This window comes from Protomyctophum parallelum, assembly GCF_964188405.1.
Source record: "Protomyctophum parallelum genome assembly, chromosome: 5".
NCBI lineage: Eukaryota > Metazoa > Chordata > Actinopteri > Myctophiformes > Myctophidae > Protomyctophum > Protomyctophum parallelum.
The window spans coordinates 22,575,929-22,599,417 of NC_139702.1; the positions used below are offsets into that span (position 1 = coordinate 22,575,929).

The 23,489-nt window shown below is 43.6% G+C and overlaps 1 protein-coding gene across 1 annotated transcript; it reads right to left on the bottom strand.

Annotated features, from left to right (window-relative positions):
• Window positions 1-1,609: 1,609 nt before the first annotated feature.
• LOC310859488 (axin-1-like) lies at window positions 1,610-15,293 on the bottom strand. The gene is given in 14 exon segments (XM_083766052.1): window positions 1,610-3,488; window positions 3,659-3,808; window positions 4,079-4,381; window positions 5,012-5,194; window positions 5,315-5,492; window positions 7,765-8,170; window positions 8,660-8,797; window positions 10,318-10,414; window positions 10,564-10,698; window positions 10,853-10,999; window positions 12,006-12,199; window positions 12,917-13,496; window positions 13,498-13,601; window positions 15,072-15,293. Coding segments are annotated over 14 exon segments (2,778 nt in total). The 5' UTR covers window positions 15,108-15,293; the 3' UTR covers window positions 1,610-3,361.
• Window positions 15,294-23,489: the final 8,196 nt, after the last annotated feature.

Genomic DNA, 23,489 nt, shown 5'->3' on the forward strand with positions numbered 1-23,489 from the left:
CATCTCGTGGCCATAAAACACTGACCCAGGATTTGGATTCGATGCAACCAAATTCTGCAAAGATCCTCATATTGAACCTAATGCAGTGCTATATACTGTAAATTAGCATGTGGAATAGATATAATTTAAAATGTGTTAAAAGCTATGGAATAAATGTATTAAATGTGTCCGTGGCATTCAAGTAGGGAAGAAACACATTTCAATGAGTAAACCGTCAGCAATTTTCAAACAGAGTTGAAGCGGTAACCCCTATATTAACTCATTTTGGTGGGGGCTCCCTGGAACTCCACTTTGAGAACTGCTTTACACAACTCTGGTATTCAGGGCCTGTGAGGCCATGTGATTACTGACTATCTTGTCTGGCAATGCAAAGATCTCCCTTTGCCTTGCATGGCCTGATTGGTATCCTTCCAATTAAAATTGTATAAAGCCAGTTCTTCTGTTCTTCCTTCAGGTGATGTTTTATGTGCAAACAGTGCAACATTGACAACATTCTGGTCAACGTGAAATTATTTAACACATTTACCTAGGAATTAATTGTACTTGAAACTAAAGACAAAGTCCTTCCTCTGAATACTCTAGAAAATAGACAAAGGAATACATTTGTCATGGAGGGTTAAATAAATATACACATATTTGACCAAAATAAACAGGAGAAAGGTTAGATTTATTCATTGTCTTTATTACGAAGTACCTTTTTTAAAAGAAATGTACAAGTGGAACCAGCACATTGACATGGTTGGTGTTTATCTTTCAAAAACAGAAACACCATGGACATGAGGTGCAGGTTTGAAGACATGTATGAAATGATAATGTACATATTTACAGCATAGCTATCCATAACAGAACTGATCGCACATGAAATTGTAAAAAAAAAAAAAAAAATTAACGCATTAAAAGCATGAACTGGTTCAATAACAAATTTAGACTTACGTATATGATTTAAAAGGCACTGTGTTTCACACAATTTGATGACACAGACGTTAATTATTGGTTTTGTCCATCTGAAAAAATATTTGTGCTAATCACAAGAAACAACTCTTACAGTGTTGTTATTCATTCATTTCAGGGCATTCTTTCTACCAAGTCAGAAAAAACATACCAACAAAGGGCCATAGCTGTTCACAACTAAAACATTTAACAAAATAGACAATAATTCAACTTATCAGGAAAACATTTCATATAAAGAACATGCTTGGTGATTAAACTTTTTTTTTTTATAAACAAATACATATCTAAAAATTTCCATTTCATATTGAAGGCATAATGGGTTGAATTAAGGACAAATACATTTTCCCCATTGTATCTTTTCCCTTACCAGGCCACACCCATGACAAATTCTATTTGACATTACAGGAAGACCTCTTTGCCCTCTTAAGAGCACATTCATTAGCATCAGTACAGAAATTGTACAGACTTATTCTGGCCATCGACTACGGGTTAACTTATACTTTGTCGAACGGCCGCTTCACTGGACTTTTTTCTTTTCTTTTTTTCATCAAGCGATGCGGCCATTCAATAAAGTATAAATTTGCCTTAAAAGTAACACTGAAGATTTCTCATAGTGACAATGTATGAAGTGAATCATTTAAAGACATGGAGAATGCAAGCAAGAAAACACCCCACATTAATAACAACGTACATTCAGCTGTTAATTTGCTGGCATGACGTGAATGTATGTCGTTTTGTCGGGTCTGGTGTTCTGGCCTCAAGGTCATTCTCTATTATATTGAATTAGGTTGGGTGTACATTTGCTGTAGTGTTTAAAATCTACATTTACAATTTGGACATTTGGGATGGGAGCAGCAGAAGATTCCAGTAATGTTCCAGTTGAAACATTACATTGGACACTGAGGGAATTCATAGTGAAACAAAAAGGTAGGCATTCCTAATATTCTCTTTGGCAGGGTTCAGGAATACACACACACACACACACACACACACACACACACACACACACAAACACACAGGCGCACGCACACAGGCACACACACAGTCACGCACACATTCACACGCACGCCTTGTAGATAGTAATGGCACTGGCCGGAAAGACAGGCAGGCACCTACATGAGTTTGGAGTTAAGTCGACAGGGTATTATAGCTGAGGTGCAAAATAACATAATGTGATCCTCCGGAGTGAATAAGACACTATGTTCCAGGTCCAAGGTGGCATGTCTATAGTGAGCACCACCCGTTCCAAAATTATCAAAGAATGGAATTGAAAACTATGGCTACAGCTATTCTTGTTTTTAAAATTCATTGTCAGGTAGAATGCTAGGGCACATCCCAATGTAAACAGTATAGAATTGGGGTACAGGATACGGGTATAAGGGGGAGCCCTAAAAGGACTAACGACTACATTCCAAATTTTAACATACACAAATATACAACAGCAAATTGAGATCTGACACGAGTGTAGGGTGTTAACAACACCTAATAGTACCTGCCCTGTACACAATGCTAATAAAATGAGAACACATAGTAAGGATACTTGCTCTGTATGCGCAGCATCATATAAAAAATATGTAGCTTTGGTAAACAAGTTATGTACGGTAGAGAACTGCTGTCATTGAACACAATGGTGTGATACAATCACTAGATGACATCTATGAATCAGGGGTGAGTGTTCCTGTTATGAGGCAATGACGTAAACAAGAGGAGAGGCAGGCAATGTTCTGTTAGAAAAAGAAGGAAAAAACAAGGGTGGGGAGGGGTGGGGGGGGGATTATCCCTCTCCTCTTGCACACTAGCTGATCAGGAACAGTGTGTTAGGCAGCAAGACTCCAGAATGGAACATAGCTGCATTAATTACTGTCCCAAGCACCGTTTAGTCACCATGGTAATGTAGCAGCATCAGTAATGGTCTGCGGAGGAGGGATTCCTCCCGAGCACTGGAAGTGGAAGACTAGTTTAACCTCTCTCCATCCAGCCATCCCTCACACCGTCCACCCAACGTCGTGAACATGGAAGACTGGTTAGATTCTAGCTTTTTCAACAGTCCTCCTGAAATATACCCACTAGAGACAAAAGACAGATGAAATACACTTGTGTTCCATTCCTCCCCTCCTCTTCCATCCACCAGGCGTTTGCTCTTCATGTAGGTTTGAGTGAATACCAACGACGCCTCAATCACTCAAGACCAAACAACCCTGCCCTCAATTCTCCATGCTTTGCCATGTCTATATTATGCCTCCTAGTATCGCTTCTTCTGTTGCACGTTCCAGTTTCCATCTGTCCACTTTCTGTCGCTCAATTCCTCGTTGTGCTCAGTCTTTATTCCCAAGTCTTCAGGTTTATCCTCTTCTAAGATCCTCCTTGTGCCGGTGTATCTCCTTTTCCAATTTCCATTTCCGCTTCCTGTTCAGTCAACCTTCTCTACCTTCCCAATGATCTTCTCCTCGAAGATGGGCAAGATGGCATCATCCTCACGAACCTCCTCAAACACCACCCCGCAGTCGAACTCATCGCTCACCTTTTTGAAGTAGAACCTGCACATACACAGACAAACACAAAATTAACACAATTCATACCTTCTTCAAAGACGTCAGTAAGACATTTAAGAGTACACATCATATTCTGAAGAGAACACATCATATCTTTCAAAAGGCACAAAATGAAATCGATGTTTATTTGGATTTATTTTTGTTTTAATTCTCACCTGTAGAGGCCCTTTTTGGTAAGCAGCTCTTTGAACTGGCCTAATGTTACCACGCGCCCTTTGACTGATGTCCGGTATGGGATTGGCTCTCCACAAAAATAGTACGCTACCGTCACATTCTCACACACCTGTCGTTTGCCAGACTTATGCCTAAGAGAAAGAAGGAAAGTAACATACATGTCAGTAGAAGAAGGAAGGCACTGGAGCAAACTTGGACAGACAAATAACATTTCAATGTCGGAACGAAAATAACATCGCCTGGATGCAACTGAGACGTATCCTCAGTGATGTATCCCAAGGTCATCAGGGTTTCGGGTCTCTCGAACATCATACCCCTCACTCGGGTAAACATATTAATCAGGTCAACAAAAGGACATGTATTGTACATGTCTACATGCACACACACATGCAGATTCCTACCTCTGTTTGGCCTGCAATATTGCGTTCCTCCTCCTTTCCTCCTCCAGTCTCCGCCTAGCCTCTTCCAGCTGAGTGAGGGGGTTGGGAGCTGGATTGGGGGGCATGGCTGGGTCCTGGATGAAAGGATGCGAGGGCTGGACTTGGGCGGACGAAGAGCAGGGGATGGAGGGCGAGACCAATGACGAGGGGTTGTTCCGCAACTGGGCAGAAACCCAGGGGTGGACGGCCCCTGGACGCTCCACTGAGGTCGGCCTTGGAGACTCTGAACTGCCAGTTGTCCTCCTGGAGCCACTTGTGCTACCACTGGGGGGGAGAGAGAGATAAAGAATGAGGATGTGCTGAAATTGAACAAGAAACCGGTTACAAAAAAGATAAAGCATTTTTTGTGGTGCAGCCACTCCATTGTCCAGCAATGTGTGTCCCTGCCTGGGTCCCTGGGTCTGTCTTCAGACAGACGCAGGGACCTGGGTCGGATCAACCAAAAAAGCGCTCTTACGTACCGCCGCCAGGACCAACAATGTATTTATAGCGTTACTAGGTAAATATTCATATGGCTGTGTTGCCATATGAACTGAAACGCTTGCATTGTAGCCTCCTATTTGGTCATGAAGACCTGTGTTTGTATATAAAACAATATTTTAGGGTGCGTACAGCATTCCAAGAAAAATCTCCCGAGATGCTCCCGAGAACTAGCCCAAAGCGTTATGTGCACCCCTCCTCATAGTTTATCGGTTATAAAGGTCTACATGTGGACTACATTTATATAGCATCTTTTTAGTGTTCCGATGCAAAGCACTTCTATCCACACACACAAACACTCAATGGGAGCAAGGAATCTTCCGAATCCTAGGCGACCATCTCCTGAGTCCTGAGCCACTGCTGCGATGAGAGTAGAAATTACCATGATAGGGATGTTATGTACGTGGAACTGACCTATGTGTGCTCTTCTTGTGTCTGAGCGCCTCTCCCTCCATCATCCATTGCAGAATCTTCTGGTTCCTCTCCATGTCCTCCAGAGGTACCTGGGCTTCCACAACACCACGTCCGCCCTCGTCACCTTTACCAGACAACTCGCTTTTCTTACAGCCCCGCCTTGATAGTGTGCTACCTTTACTACTGCGATACAGACAAAAGACACAGAGACACAAGTTTAGGTAATCCAAATAGAGGCGAGAGAACACACTTACTGACCTGATAAATGTTCACATGAGATGTACACATGGGATTACAACCAACCTGTTGCCCATTCCCTCAAGCGTGCTGGCTCCAGCGCCATCTGCATAGTTGCGACCCCTCCCTGCATACTGGTTGGCTGGTTCTCCGTTCCAGAGAAAGTTGGCCTGGGGCCGTGACCCTGCCTCTTCCTGCCCCTCTCTTCCTTTGTGGTGGTAGGGCTGCTTGTGGTGATGTGCCCCTGTGACAGACAACAATGACAGGTTCATACTGGATCCACGTCCTCTATACCAACTTATCCTTATCAAATAGGGCTGAAGTATTGCAACACAAAAGTTGTGAACACTTTGAGAAAAGAAAAACACTCCTGAAATTGTCAAATCATAAGTTGGTACAGCATTTCATTCTCGCTTTCACATAATCTCTACAGCAGTGAAAATAAATCATAAATTAATAACATGGGACACGCAGCGCACACACATTTTGGGGGTGGTAAAATGGTGTTTTCCCAAAGTTGCCTTTACTGAATGCGTGTGCCAAATGCCAATCCATGTTTCACTTTATAGGAGCTTTTGAAAGGTTGTGAAGCGGGAAACAGCAGCAGAACGCAGATACTTTACTTTATATTTTATTTTTTTGTGAACACCACGGTGTGGTCATACAGATACTTTTTTTTTTTTTAGATACGATAAAGGGAAGAAAAGACATAGCAGAACCCAGCATAGCATAACATACCTAGTATCAATATACACATAAAAAGGAAACAAAAACACTGTAGGCATTATGCATGGGAAGAGAGCCGAAACCCTTATTTAAATTAATTGTCATCTAATACATTATTTTTTTGGTTTTTGCAGGCCAAAATTGCCTAAGGGAAAACAAAAAACCTGTATGGTTGTTGACTCTTCCTAGATTTTATTCCTGTTAGATTTTAAAATGTGCTTTTAGTTAAGCTGGGGTGCCAGATTTTCAAATTCTTAGTTTATGTTATGGTCCCACACCATCCACTCCCCGACTTCCAAATAGCTTTCCCATTTACACCACAGAGCGATACCCCTATCAAGATTTCCTCTAATTTTATATGTTAACTGCTCCATTACTTTAATTTGTTCCGTTAGTTCCCTCCAAATCTCTACCCTGGGTCTTGGTTTTTGGCGCCAGTTTTTTGCTATAAGTTTAAGGGCCGTTAATCTTAGTATTGCGAGATAAGATAAGATACTTGTCTTCGGGTTGAACTATTCCATTTGGAATTTTCCCCAACAGGATGTACTCATGGTTGGCCTCTACGTGAATTTTTAGGACCAGTGTCATTTCCTTTCCAATTTTGTCCCAGTACTCTTTCAATACAGGGAAAGACCAGAAGATATGACTGTGGTTGGCGTGGTCTTCTCTACAATCTCTCCAGAATCTTGGTGTTACAGCTGTGTTTTCAAAGCACTACAATGGGTCACAGACATATAGCTAGCCGCATACACAGCATTTAACATTAAAACAACGTCAAATGTAACCTGTGCAAAAACATCCAGTGCTATTGCTACTGCTAATCACAAAGATAAGTGTAGCAATAGCTATGGATATAGGATACACGGCCCGGTCACATCAAACATTACCACTCAACGTAACGGAGGCTGTATAAAACACATTTCACTGCTAGACTAGGGCAGGCTGAGGCGGGGAAGAGGACTGGACGTGCACACACAGGCGCTCTGTCATTATTAAGCGGCAGAGCCACAGAGAAATGAGGATCGGTTTGGCACATTTTGTTGCCCCTCAGATCACTTCACTAGCATAGCAAGCCTGCTGCGTTGTGACATCTATATTGTAGCTTCACATTTTGAGCGTGCCTAACCGCTCCATTATGCAGCAATGTGTGTTTTATGTATGCACGGACAGTTGCAACACCTAACGTGGCCAGTAGAGTACAGCACAGAGTAAAGTAGCAACACTGGATGTTCCGGGGACCCCCCGGGGACCCCCCGGGGACCCCCGCACACTCGCACAGTACACTACAGAGCACAGTACACTACAGAGCACAGTACACTACAGAGCACAGTACACTACAGAGCACAGTACACTACAGAGCACAGTACACTACAGAGCACAGTACACTACAGAGCACAGTAACAGGGCTTAAAGCAAATAAAATCCCAAGACTGAAAAAGATTCTTTGCAAATCTGCACTGATCTCATAAAATGACCCCTATGAAATCCTCAGGACTGAAATCAGTCACCAGGACTGAGAACTTTAAGCCCTGCAGTAACTATAACAATAAATGTATAGTTGCACTGCTCAGTTCACACAGGTGTGATTTTTAAGAACCTTTCAAGGTTCTTTCAGTGGAGACTGCTTCTCCAGAACTGGCCCAGCCAGAGCCAGCCCATGTCCTGAACTACAGCCATGCTGAGAACAGGCTTTGCAGTGGTGCCATGTTCAAAATATAATATTCCGATTAGGGGAAAATAAATAGCCAAAACAAAAACAGTGCATCTACCTTCGAGCCCAGTGTTCCTACCTTTGACCCCTGCAGCAGGCAGGCCGTGCACCCCCCCTCGGTGGGGAGGGTAGTGAGAGGGTGCATAGTGATGCGGGGCGCTCCCTCCGTCAGGAGAACGCGATGCCTTCGGGGGAGAGTGCCGCCCACCTCCCAAACTGGTGTTGGTCGCCCCAGGCGACTGGCAGCCCGGCGTTTTCATCACACGCTGCACATGCTCATCCAAGATGGACTCTGGGTCATCGTCGTGGGAATCCTCCATAGCAACCAGACCCCCGTAGGTGGCCGCTGTTGCCGTGTTGGCGGTGGTCTCCGAATAACGGGCACCGTAGAGCGGAGGAAAGGAAGATGGGGGGAGGGAGAGTGGTATGCTGTGGGAGGACATCGAGGTTGCAACAGAGATGTCGGCGTCATCGCCCTCTTCCTCCTGTTTGGAAGTGAAAATAAACATTCATTAGTACCTGAGAGTAAAGCGTTGCGCTGGAAATTAAGAGAATATATCAATACAAATATTCAAATGTATGCACATATAAAGAAAAACCTTGCTTTTCGGTTATAACGAATCAACGTGAAACATTTTGAATAGATTCGACAAAATTAATTCGAAAATAGCAGATTTGCTATTTTCACTCTTTAAAAACATGTTTTTGATGGGCGCTAGCTTTGAGGGTTTGTGCACACACAAACATTGTGTTAACACAAACATTGAATGCCATTGACAATGAATGGCCAGCTTTGAGTGTTTGTGTAAACACAAACATTGAAGGTTGAGGATGCAAATTGTGATTGGTCGGAATGATGTATGATAAGAGCGCCCCTCACTTCACACGGGTGTGATTTTTTATATTCTAATAGTAATCAAGGCAAAGGTTTGAAATAATAATCCACACCCAGACACACTCTTAATTCTGCTCACCAGACGGACTCTCTTCAGCCTCTCCTCTAGTCTCTCCTGGGCATCTCGCTCTCGTAGAACTGTCTCCAGCCTGCTGATGAGCTCAGCTGCAAACCTCTCTGGCTCCACGTGGATGTCCTTTGGCATGCGGTACGTGCGCTGCGCACGCACACACACACACACACACACACACACACACACACACACACACACACACACACACACACACACACACACACACACACACACACACACACACACACACACACACACACACACACACACACACACACACACACACACACACACACACACACACACACACACACACACACACACACACACACACACACACACACACACACACACACACACACACACACACACACACACACACACACACACACACACACACACACACACACACACACACACACACACACACACACACACACACACACACACACACACACACACACACACACGTCATGAAACCCTCAAAGTTGCTCGCCGTAAATTAGATTCTAAATAAGAGATGTTGACGCCATTTTACAGTTTACAGCAACGTTCTCACTGCCTATTATTGAATCATCATCATTAACATCAACACATAATGATTTCGCCAAACAAGTCTAAGCTGAAGGAGCAAGGCCACTGTGGCCAGAAAGTAATGTTAGGCATTTGGATGAAGAGTGTAAGTAGACTGGGCAGATTTTACTAATGTGATTAATTATGTAAGACTGAAAAGAAGAGTGAAGGGGTGGGGTGGAAAGAATCTGCAGCTCACCACATTTTCCTTACAAATAATATCAAGATACTTCAATATTATTTGTAAGGAAAACACAGTCAAAGTTCTGATTGATAAAACAACAGACGATCCGGGCACTCAAAAGGTTAAAAAAGGAATGGCCTTTATTTAATTAAAAGGCAACCAGATGTTTCGACCATGCATCTCTTCATCGGGGCGAAACATTCTGATGTGTCCTGATTTAATCTGTTGTTTTGTAGTAATAATAAGCATGTACAACAATTTCCAGCAAAATACACGCAGAGAGGTAAAGAGCAAGAATCAGCGACAGAGACAGACAGATAGACGAGAGAGAGACAGAAATATATAAGATGGCGTTATGTTGTCATTCAGTATTATTAGGACATGCACAGATATGTGCTCTGTGCACATACTTGAGCAGTTTGCCAAACTCACAAGAACATCACCGCCATTTTTGCGTGTGCAGAATGCACACAGGTTGGCAGGCAGGTCTGTTGTGTACAAGCTTACTAACTCGCTACAATGCTTGCTAACTCGCCACAATGCTTACTAACTCTCCACAATGCTTCAGGTCTGTTGTCTACTAATTTACTAACTCGCTACAATGCTTCCAGATTAGCTTTTTTGGCGAGCGACAACGTTGCACTGACTTGCTGCAAGGGGTTTCCAGTGACAAATTTGGCAGTAAGAAGTACAGTTGCAACGCAAAATCTAATTGTAAAACTTAAAATGCTGAACTGGGAATGGCAAACTATAATGTTCAAATATGAATGAGAACCACTGCATCCCCAGGAACTACACAAATCAAACCTCTAGCAAAGGGTAATTTTACTTTAATATTTTAAAGCAAAGTAGTAGTAGTTTGGTGTTTTGCTTGTACACATGGGGTTAAATCAATAGTATTACTTACAGGTATATGAGGTAGGGGCACACGTCCATTGGCTTTGGCACTTTCATGCATCTCTCTACGATGCTGCTTACGATATCTATATGGAGGAATACCATCTCTGCAAAGACACAAACAGAGGGAAAAGATACACAGAAGTGTTAATATCAAGTCTGTCTATATCCACAAACAGACAAATGTAGATCAGGATCAGATCAGGACCCATTACCTTGTATAAATGTGTCTGTCTAAATGTGTGTTTTTACTTACACACTGCTGTCGGTCAGTGAAAGCGTGTCTGCATCGCTGGACATACTCTGTTGCTCGCTGTCGTTAGCACTGGTTGCAGGAGCGCAAGCATAGCCCATGTTCACATAGTATGGGTTTACCGGCTCTTTCCATGGCCTGACGGTGAACAAACAGGATATTGTGTGAACATAGAGATTTGTGCTAAAGAAATTACATTCGACAGTGTCCACTTTAGTATCTTTCAGCATCTGTTAAAAGTATATGGTGGTTAAATTCCACAAACATTCCAGATTTTTCATGATGAACACACCTGAACTCCCTGGTCTCCGACCGCCTCCGGTTGGATGAGTTTCTCTGCGGTGCAGTCTCCATCAACAGTCTGTGAGTAAGTCTACTGGCTGGTGTGTCTCCACACTCCTCTTCGTCCTCCATTTCCCTCAATCCCCCTCCCCCGCATCTAAGATAAAAATGGCATTCGAATTAGCATATCTCGGCACATGCACATAAAAATTGAGGAAGTGCTTTTTTTTTAAACTCTGGATTAATGCTTATTTATCAAATCTCGTTATAACGTCTGTGGCAACCTGTGCGTTATTAAAGTAATATTTTTTGGTTAAAACAAAAAGTTTTTTGTAAAAAGGTTAAATCACTATATTCTGATAGTAATCATTGCTATAGTGGTTGTTCAGTAACAGTTCAGTTTTTCATTAACAGAAAATACATTTTCAGGTAGGTGCCAATCAGGAGAGAGTAGCTATTTATGGGGATCGACACGTAATTAGCCCACTAAATCCCACCCCAAAAAGCAATTGTCCAATGCCAATCCAAATAGTTTAGCAACGGTTGCTATGCAGGTCAAGCTTTCTTCGCTGCTAACGTGCCTATCGGACAAGGATGGGTTGGGGAGGGACTTAGTGAAGGGCTAATTCTGACGGAGCATTAGTCCGACATGCGGGAACCGCTCGAACATGCGCTGCTCCCGTGCTTGCGGTTATAGTTTGAGGTAGGTTGTTGTTTGTCGGACCAATGACTAGTCTGAACTAAGTACTGCACCCCTATTTATGAACTTAATTTTTTGTGTTCTAGTTCCAAATTTCTGCTAATTCCTTTGCGTCATCACTTACAATTCCACTTGTTGAATCTGTATCCTGACTGCGTTCTCTATCGTGACTGGATAAAATTAATATCCCAGTTTCAGTTTCTGAAAATGCATTTTCTGTTTAATAAAAAGCTGGAGAGACATGGAGACTCCTGTCTCCATGTCTCTCCAGCAAACACTATATAGCAATGAGTACTATCACAATATGGAGCTTTTAAATTATACTTATTTTAACTAAAGAAAATCACTTACACTACCTTTAAGAAATGATTCACAGCATTTGATGCTTAGTCAAAAACGTTCCAACCGGCAAGAAACAGTCACACTAATGTTACAGCAACACCAAGTACCTAATTCAACTCACCTCCACTCTTCATCCTCAGCAAGCGTAGGTAAGTACCCCGGAACAGGCTTGGGTGTCCCTGAAGAAGGGCTCTGATCACTGGGGTTAGGCTTGGGGCTCTCCCCTCCCGTCCGAGTGTACTCCAGATATAGATCCGACTTGAGGAACAAAGGGTAGGTGTTCTCTTCCATGGTGGTCTGGATCTCTGTCTGGGCCTGGGATGGACACGCACATTTCACTTAACTGTACTTGGATGCATTTCAAATTGCCCTACTCATTTCATGAGATGGTCAAATTACAGTCCTTGTAGGAAACATACCCAGCTGTCATTTTCTTTGTCACAACATGATTTGTTGCTAAATTCTTTAACTTTTCCCAATAACTGTAAAAAATGTAATGTTAAGATTCAGACCGTACGACGTGTGGAACCGGCATAACTAATCCACCCGATGGATCCAGTGGACGTGTACACATCCTAGTGCTTTTTCATTGATAAAAAATATTCCTGGGGGGGGGGCGCTCCTTCTGCACCATACTCCTTGCTGTTCGCGCATGCACGCTGCCGTTCACTTCCTTGTTTAGCGCTCAGAAAGAAAGGCTTGTCTCTCCTAATCTAGGGAGCTCTCCGTGGTTTTGACCAGATGGCTATACTTCGGTCTTCATTTCTGACTTCAACATGCCTCTCGTTTAAAATATTAACGCTTCTAGAGAGACTCGATCGTAATCATAGCGAGGTAAGCAAGCAACATTATGCCTCCCGGTTTTTGTACGGAACGGAAGCCACCGGCTTTCAGAGTAAAAGCTGCAATATCTGCCCGGCACCCCGAGCTCCTATTTTGAAAGAAATCCCGGCGCTGATGTATGGTGGCCTTTTCCGAACGACATGCATCACTGCCAAATTCTCTTATTCATTCATAACTATCATATCTCACCTGTTCAAACATTGCAGGGTCTGGATGTGGCCTCACCACACAATCTCTGATGAAGCTCTTGGTGGCTGGCTTGATCTGTCTGGATACAATCCCACTACCATCTACAATGTACTTCCTGTAAATGGCCTTGGCCAGCTTAGCCCTCTTCTCCTGACCGGTCTTTCGGAACCCCGAGCAGGCAAACCAGAAGTCAAGAAGGTCTGCACACCCTTCCTGGCACAGGAAGTTACGGAACAGCTGTATTCCTTCCTGGTCATCCAGTAGAGAATGAAGGGACTCTGCCCACTTCAGGTAAGGTGGTGTTGGCGAGGCCGAGCCTTCAGGTTCATAGCCCAAGTCCAGGTCAGGGCGCCGGGGAGTTGCAGACGATGAAGATGGTGTGTAGCTAGGCAGATCAGCCATTTTAGATGAGGAGGAAGGTGGGGGGTGGTAGAGGGTCTGGGAGAGAATGTTTGGACGGGTACAAGCTGACTGGACTGGGGGGTCCAAATCAGATCCCTCCTCACCGGGGACAGGGGGCCGTGGAGCATCCTCTGTAAAGTGGGTGGGGCCACCCAGAGAGGCCACAACCCCACCCCGGTACCCAATCCCATGTAATTCTCTGACGACACTCATGTCTCTGATTCCAAGACGCAGAGGTCAGATCTTCCCCTCTAGCAAAAATTCTGCTGACAAACAATTCTCCCTAAGAAAAAACAAACAAAGGAGAAATGATAGTTGATACACAAATAGCGGAGATATCAGTGACAACAGATAGGGAAAGATCAGTGACATGATGCTAAATAAATACAGTTGTGTCCATCATCATCTCCTCTAAAGACTATTATATGGTCCATCATCAAACCAAAACAAATGGAGAATGTGACAATAACAATATGGTGAATAATGATTCATAATGTTTGTTTGGCCTTGACCAACACAAACGCAGAATAACTTTAGAACTGCAGTCATGTACGTTAGCTACATAAACATACTGGTAACTACACGTTTGTTAACATAACGATCCGGTTATGTTTATACTCCCAAGTCTAAGTTACTTGCTGGTAGCTAGCAGTGCACGCAACAACGAAATAAAAAATGATAGATCTCAGTGGGGCTGTGTGAGCAGTAAATTGACAAGTGATGGCTAGCAAGAGAATTTGTTTATCTTTCCAGACAGCTAGCGAAGTGGCTAATGTTAGCAGGTGGCAAAACAAATTGAAATTCCACGTGAGACGAGATCACTTGGCTAGCCAGGGGTAGAGCAGCAAATGTTAACTATATAGCTAACCTTGCATAAGACCAATGCCACCAGCAGTGCCACGGTGCTTTGAAGTGAGAATCTCATTCATCTTGGCCTGCAAAGACGGTGGGGGATGGGTATAGAAACAAACTCTACAACCACACAAGACGGGCCTGTGTGTGAAGCATTAGTTCAAAACCACTACACTTCAGCACCAACGACTTTTCACGTTTTATCCACACTAAGCCCAAAGTAGTCTCTGGTAATGGCTGCACTATAACCTTAACACATCACTGGGAACAGAGATCAAACAACAGAAGAAAGCGAGGGCACGTTTTTTCCCCTTCTTCACCCTGTTGGATGCGGTTGGCCGCAGCGCCAGCTAGCCTAGAATAAAGATAACAAGGGCCGGTCCGTGACGTCGCCAACTAACGTGCGTGTGTTCAGTCTAGTGTTGTCTCGTGGGGCCCTAGCCGGTTACAACGAAATGTCTTTAGCCCATTTTATCATTCCATTTTCTTTACATATATAAATGTATATATTCAACAGAACATTAAATGCCATCGTCAGCGGACAACGTATGAAGTGTATTATGTAGTACTAGCAGTACTATAGCGAAAACACTCTCAACAGCCGATCTTCAAACTCACGACGCGTCGCATCGCGAAGCAGTTGTCAGCTTGTGCATCGGCTAATGTGTCAATTTTTGACAGTTATAAACAAAATCCCGGCGTCAACGTGTGTTGGTTAAATAAATCACTAGCGCTCTTTCGCGGTGTTTGGTCCAAACGCACTTCCGCTAGATGGCGCTTAGTTGTGAGCTCACCGACGTATCCATGGCATATTTATGACTCGCAGCCAGCTAGCCTTGTTGGCTAGTTTAGTTAGCAAGCTACATGAACGTCTCATGTTTTTCACCAAAGTGCGTCCTACCGTCTCTGAAAGCCCGCTCCCCGTAATCCGCTGCATTGGGGATACTGGCGCGAGCTGTGGAGTCCAAAACGCGGCATAAGGACAGCTTTCAGGTAGGAACCATACGAAGGAAAACAGCCCCGTCGTCTTGCCCTTAACTCCCCATGGTGGATGGTGCGAGAGCAGCAATAATACACACGGACCGAGCTGAGCTGGGGGAGAAGACGTGCGTGCACGTAGTGCCGTGCGTGGAAGTGAGCGTGTGTGGTGGGTACGCGACGGCCGTAGAACTAGCATGGTTAGAAGGGCTCTCAAACTTTCTCATGACGTCAAGGAGACAAGGACCCTCGATTTCCAAATTAATTTGGGCCGCGGACCCCCGTACGAGACTACAACTGATTAACTAATTTAGCTGAGGGAGGAGACCCCATCAGGGACCCCCACTGCACCATTACCTGCCCCTAGCCCCTTTCGGAACCCTCGGTTAAGCTGCCCCATGTTCAAATCCAGATCTGCTGCACACAACTGCTAGTTTTTAACGTTCTATCGAATATAAAATCATAGCCACTTCAAGTGTGCCCACTTGTGCATTATTTTTTTAAAGCAAATCTAAATTGAAAATGCTTCCTGAAACCGTTATTCTACGTAGACTGTAGATGGCGAGTGAAATTGAGTTTCAAGTTACAACTACAAGCCAGATATCATATTCATATCTGAGAGACCCATGTTCATTATTAAATCATATTACACGAACACGACAGACGAGACGACAACAGTGAGTTTGTTCAACATGAATCACCTTTCTACACTAAACTGTTCTGTGAATAAGGGGTGTTCTGACAGCGCCCCCTGCGATACAAACATGTCATTACACAATTCCATAGAAGAATTAGAAGAATGCATTGATGGGAACCAACTGTGTGTACAGTGAAGTCTAGGCTATTATTGATTCGTTTTACGTACGTACCATGCACCTGAGATCATATTTGCAAAATAATAAATCAAATGTGGGAAAAACACTTTTGCCTTGAGGATGGATGGAAACCAGAAGTCATGAAAAAATGCTAAAACGCAAAACATCAAATAAATTAAATGCATAATGGGGTCTCAGCTCTTCAATAAACTGAACATTCATTTTCAGGTGGGTTGCCAATTTCATCCGATCCAATCAGGAGAAAGTACCCATTATCAGCTTTATAGGCAAGTGGAGTTCCAATTTGTCTGCACAATTATTTCTGTCGTCACTTCCAATTTAACGTGTTTATCCAGCTATATATCCTGTAATGATGTCTCTCTCCTGATTGAATAAAATTGCTATGCCGACGTGAAAATGCAGTTTGTTTGTGTAAAGAGCAGGAGAGACTCCCACTGAACAAGCACTTTAAGGCTTAACAATCATTACTATCAGAATAGCCATGGTTCACATGACGTCGTATGATTATGACAGTCATGTTTCTGTTTCAGGGCTACTATCAGAATAGAGGTAATGAACACTTTGTTTTAACATAATAAAAACAATCTATAAAAAATGCTAATTGTCTATTATTATTAATAAATCACGTAGTACTACACATTTAACTATTTCAAATACATCTTTCGGGGTTTCTTACCTTTGAACAGGTGTTGAGATCACCCATCCATCTCTCATCTCCGATGGCGGAGTGACTGACAGGGCAGAGCGAGCGCATACCGCTGCCAGCTGACTATTCTGCTTGTCACGCGCCAACTGCAGGCTGTCAATCAGTGGCATCGAGCTTGAAGCTGTACCTGTGTTTGCGTGCGTGCGTGAGAGAGAGAGAGAGAGAGAGAGATTACATAATGGGCTACATCCCAAAGTGAGTTTGAAAACATGACCATTGAACCAATGACAAAAAAAATCCCACAACAATGAACGAACACAATAGCAACATTTGTGAACTGAACATTGCGATAAAAGAAGGTTAGCCAATGCAATACAACCACAAAGGGCTATCATGCTACCATGAAATAGTTCCTGCTGATGGACCTCTGCTCTGACATAGACCTATGCTGCACACAAACAGAAACACATTTTAAATTTATTTTTGAGTGGTGCAATCACTCCAAAGAACAGCAATGTGTGTTCACCTATGTGTTCACCTATGTGACGTTAATGAGCACCACTATGAGTACCAGTAGGGGCGCTGTTGTGCCAGAAACAGAGAGAGAGAGACAGTGCTGCACTGTTGCCTGCTAATGAGAGGGGGGGGGGGGGGGGGGGGGGAGTTGCACCACTCAGTTCACACGGGTGTGATTTTTTTTAGATAAAATGCTGCTAATTATCCCAGAAGTGACTGCAAAAGATTGCTGCAATTTGTTTCATAAAGATGTATATGCTACTCATAACAAATGAAAATGTTATTGTTTTTCTTGTTTTGTTTGTTTGTTTGTGAAGTGAAGATAAATTAGGCTATAAATAGGTCTTTAGCTGAGAACAAATCCAATTAGACTTATTTGATTAATGTCCCATATACTACCTCCTTTTAGCCACTGCTTCTTTTTTTAATGTTTTTTTTTTGTGGCTTTGGACAGACAGTAGGCTGACAGGAAATGGGGAGAGAGATGGGGGGGAAGACATGCAGTAAAGGCCGCTGGGATCGGGAGTCGAACCCGCGGCACACTGCCAGACTGGATTGCCACTTGCCAGCCATGGTGCATGCCTGGCCCTAGACCACTGAGCCATGGTGCGTGTGTGCGTGCGTGCGTGCATGTATGTATGTACTTATGTATGCTATCTCCCCCAGGCTATATGGCAGGGGGGATATTTTGTTTTCACCCCTCTGTGTTTGTGTGTGTGTGTGTGTGTGTGTGTGTGTGTGAGAAATTGAGAATTCATAATCACAGATCTTACTGTCCCTCCAGGCTATGGGATTAATTTGGAGGCCAGTCTGGAGCCATGTTTGGGCAACACTGGGGACATATTGATGCACAATAACCATGAATTGCCAGGTAGGCCTGGCCTGCGCCCCAATGTGTGTATTTTGTGTGTAGCGTTTGGCTACCTTTTCATCATTTTCTTGGGAGCAAACTATGATGGCATAAATTATACTTAGGCCTACACTTAAGCTTGATTTATATACTCTGTTGTGTGATGGTGTCGCGACATGTTGTGAGCTTGTAGATCTGCTATTTTCGGTGAGCGACACCATCGTTAGACCGAGTATGAATTAAGCATTAGTTTTATCAGTGGCTGACACTGCTGTGATAGGATCATGCAATGTGGTACATTTAATTGACCTAACCCCAACATCCAATATTATTAATGCTATGCAAACTCAACAAGACAATTAAACCAGACCTCCAGCAAGCCTTCCAAGCTAGCTGTCCCAGGCGGAGAGTGCACAGGGGATCGGGTGGCTCTGGTGAGATCCAGGCACATGCCACTGTAGGTGTACACTCCTGGATGGACCATGTTGCCATAGTAACCCGCACCTAGACAGTGGAAAGACCAACATTAGGTATTGTAGCGGAGGGAAAGCCGAAAACAGAGCACTTTTTAAGGAGGCAGAATGACAGGCAGTTTGTGGCTTCAGAAAAGAATGATGAAATGTACAGTCCGTTTGATTGGCATATGTAGGAGCACTTCATTATGTAAATAAATTCATATCTCTTTTGTTTACCCCGGCAATGGTCAACACACGGTCACACACACACACACACACACACACACACACACACACACACACACACACACACACACACACACACACACACACACACACACACACACACACACGCACACAGATTACCTTAACCTTTTGTGATGTCTTGGTGAGGAAGGGTTGGGGGCATGTTGGTGCTTATGAATCTATAATGAGTCGTGTGTGTGTGTGTGTGTGTGTGTGTGTGTGTGTGTGTGTGTGTGTGTGTGTGTGTGTGTGTGTGTGTGTGTGTGTGTGTGTGTGTGTGTGTGTGTGTGTGTGTGTGCGCGCGCGCGCGTGTGTGCGACTGTGTCTCCTATAGGTCTATAAGGCAAGGAAGGAAGGAAAGGTCACAGCCCAGGGGAGGCACCAGCACACCTGGACTATGTACGTGATTGTTTTCTATTATCTTACTATCTGTCTATGTTTGTTTGTCTGTCTATCTGACTGTCTATCTATCTGACCATCTCTCTATTTGACAATCATGTCGATCTACCTACCTACCTACCTTCATTTCTACCTACCTATCCAGCCATCCATCCATTATTTCATACAGAAGGACGGTCTTCCTGCTTTCTTTGTCGCACCTCCAACGGTGCCATGGCGGAGTATGCATGGCAGGGGTGTCCTCTTCCCTGAGCCAAGCCTAAGCCTGACCGCATACTAGAAAGGTAAGTTTTGCTGCAGGGTCATCAGCTGTGGACCTGTTGATGTTTCGCCCCTTATCCAGAACATCTCCTGGTGGCGGGGCAGTGAACAGGGACGTCTCCCTGACACACCCTGCAGCGCAACTTATTTTGATGTTCCCCCCCAAGACGTCGTCTCAGCCAGAGCCAGTGGCTTGCTTTCTCTGCTTCCGCTGAGAGTTATTTAGTGGCCTTGCTTAGCCTGGCTCCCTGTAGACCCACGTCCTTGAGCAGGCGTGACGTGGAGCTACCAACAAAGCCTCTAGCTCCCACCTCCACCGGGTACGTCCTCGCACTCCATCCACTTTTCCTGCGCTCCGCAACCAGGTCTGCATATTTTGCCATCTTTCTTTCGTAAGCAGCTTCCAGTCCATAATAATAAACGTTATCTTTTATTTAATGATTGTGTTTTTGGTGAACATATAGCCTACTTATTATACAGGCATTTATAAAGACATTTAAAGGCCAAGCACTACTTTATAGTGAGAGGGGACACAATTCAAAGATAAAGCCAACAGGGAATAATAAATTATATTAACAGTCAAGATTCAGTAAACAATTAAATTACCTGAACTTGATTTTTGATTGATTTTCCAAACAGCAACATTAGCGGTGACATGGTTTCATGGTCTACCCACGGCTGCTCTCACTCACTGACTCAGTATGGTTGAGAAATATTATTTATACATTACTCAAGCAAAGGTAGTATACACACAAAATAGCCATTTCCTGTTAAAAAGTGGATTTCCAATTCCTGAGTTGATTTTAAGACTAGGGAGATGCATTTTTTGTCTGTATGTCAGTCCAGCTCTGGGGTCCTTTGTTCCAGCTGCCAGAGCAGATTTAGGCGTCTGTACGGAGGCCTGTCAGAAACAGGCTTATCTCTTCGGGGCCTCCTCCAACACAATGACCCATTTAGATCCTCACAGAGAGAGTGAAATCTTCATTATACACCTCTTGAAAGAGAAACAGACCTCTGCTCTTTTAAAGTACCGTATTGACAGGAGACGGGTGTTTTTTTGGTTCAGTTGCAATTAAATAAACAAATAAAAAACAACAGGAATGAATGATCCCATACTGTGGACCCTTGATTACATGTGCCATATGTTTCTTGGTTTTCTGGTCTTATTCACTGTACATGCATAAAGAAACGTTGACTCGTCTCTAAGTCTAGGGTAGTCCCCTACTCCTCTAATTCTACGATTATTTGACATTAAGGAAAATAGAGACCACAGCATCAATGTAAGAGGTCTCCAACCCATCAACCAACCAACCAACCCATGATGATCCATCCGTCTATCTGTCAGAATCTTTCCCTCCATCCATCCATGGATGGATGCATGCATCCATCCATGGATGGATGCATCCATCCATCCATCCATCCATCCATCCATCCATCCATCTGCTGGCCATTCTCAGCCATGCCTGTAGCAAAGGACTGTCAGTATATCTGCCATGGCATCCTGCTGATGTGTATTGTGATGGGGTTGAATACACCAGCTAGCAATATGGCCTCTACCAATACTGGATTAGCCACAGTGGATTAGCTGGCTGCCCTCCTGCTGCTTATTCAAATATTGTTTCACGTATTGTCATCATAGGGGAGAGCTCTGGCCTGGCCTGTAGCCATGCAGCAAGCTGGAGAATATTCTCAAAGAGAGCGAGAGAGAGAAAAGAAAATGTCTTTGCGTCCATTTCCCCACAAAAGCGCCCGATTAAAAATGTCAGTGAACGAGGAATTTGGACCGTAGACGTAGAGGGTCGGGAGAAAATGTCGATGGGTTCTGAGGCGATCTGTAGCCTCAAACAAGGGGAAATGAAGGGTGGATGGAGGATGCAATGGAAAACTCAAGCAAGGCCAAAATCAGGGATGAAAGCGTGTCTTGATCTTTGATACGATGTGTTTTCTTTTTTTCCACTCCTCTCTCTCTCTCACACACACACACACACACACACACACACACACACACACCCACTTGGGAGTCAAAGCAATTGATGTGCTGCCTTTGATGGCCAAGAGAGGCCTTAAAAGCCAAAAGGACCATGATGAAAGGATGGAGTAAAAGAAAGGGAAAAAAGAGAGAGAAAATGTGTTATTAGTGGGAATGGCAAAACATGATAAATGCTTGGGACGAAGTGATAAAAAAAAACAGACAACGGGGCGTAGGAGGTTGACGGTTGTAGCGGCAGCGGAGAAGAGGTGGAGGTAGACGGGAGGTCTTACCGTGCTAGTCCGGTGATAGAGGTGGCTGATGGTGGCTTGGTGGCTCCAGTGTGTCAAGGTGATGGTCCTGAGAAAGCAGGTGCGGCAAACGTGGCTAGATTGCGGACAGGGTTCATCCTGATGCCGCAGCGGCCTGGACACTGGTGGACGTCCCATAGTGGAAGCGGTCGCCATCTTTGTCCCGTTGTTGTCTTGGATATCCTCTCCTCCCTCCTCTTCATCCCTCCCTCTCCCCTTTGATCATCCCTCCCAGCCTTGCTCTGTCATATGACATCATCACGCAGCGGTATCGACAAGCATCAAAGGAACCTCTGTTGAGGAGTGCGTGCCTGTCTATGTGTACATATGAAAATTGAATAAATATAGGACATGAAAAGTGCCCCCATCCACTGCTCTCAGTACGGTTGGATTATTAGCGCTACAAAAACTATACACGCAAATGCACACCCACACACCACCCATCTCCGAGCTGGCGATCAGAAGCCCCCTGCTGTGCCTGGAGTGTTTGATGTTGCCCTTAACCGCTGTGTTTAGGCAAATTTAGACCATTGCTGTAAATAAAAAGTCTTCTGTGTGAACTTGCCTGGATGAAATAAGAAGAAATCATCTTGTCTCTTTCAGTGAAGCGTCTACTGCATCCCTCTCTTATTTTGCTCTGACTCATGTTCACTCCACTTTTCTTCTCTGGTACTTCAGACAGCTGGTCTCTCTACCATCCCCAATCCTGTTAATGTTGTATATCCTTTTGTGTAGCCAGTCTGTGTTTCATACATCTGACAATTACTAAGTGTCACAATCATGTTCACAGTCTAGTATGACAGCTGAGCTGACTCTACCGCAAGAACAACAGTAATGGAATATACTAATATTAATTGTAATTGAGTAGGATTCTGAAATTGGAATTGGAATAGAATAAAGACTAGTATAATTAATGACTGTGACTTTATGATTCTGTTACTTTCCCAAGTCACCCACAGTGCACCTTAAATATGGTACATGAACATTGAACAATGTCACAAACATTTATTGTTCCCTGAACTTCCCACTCATGACAGGCATGCTATTCAAACATATGTATATATTTTAGACATTAGGTCAAAGACTGCTGATGTTCCCTAAGTGAATAATTAAAAGGATGCTATTATAATAGGAGTGTCCATAGTTCTCTTCTCCGCCTTACAAGAACAGAGTCTCAATAGTGTCAGAAACACTAGTTCGTTAAAGAGACACAGAAAGAAAAGTAAAAAGCTTATAAGAGTCACACGGCTGGTGTCCCAGTTCCACCTATCGTATAACCTCTTCTCCTGTCCTCTTTTCTGTTCTTCTGTTCAACTTCCCCAAATCCTATCCTTCTGGCTGTTCGGCCCTCACATTTCCTCTCCTATCTGATTAATTGTCAAGGTTCTTCAATCTTCATTCAGATCACATTATGCTAAAATGTTTCTCGCTGTGCCAAAGCCATACAATCTCCATTGATATGGAAAGTACTGCAGGCACAGCTAGGTTTATACAAGTGATTCGATTGAATGAGTGAGTTTCTCATGTATATACTACTTTTGTTAATGTGTGCTAAAGCTTCTTGCAGCCACTTTCCATCTGATTCCATCTTTCAAAATGTATATTTTTATTGCTTTGCTTTCTAAAAACAACCTCTCATTCTCTACTTGTTGTTTTCCACCTTCTCCAATCCATATTACAAACTAAAAATATACAATTTACATTCATACGGCCACCTTTTACCAGCTATATTAAGAAACCTAATTTCACAACATTAGTGGCCCTATTACATCTCTTCCCATCCCAATTAACCAAATCCGTCAAGAGGATTCTTCCCATTCTGCAGGAATGTTTGCAATCTATATATGAGCAA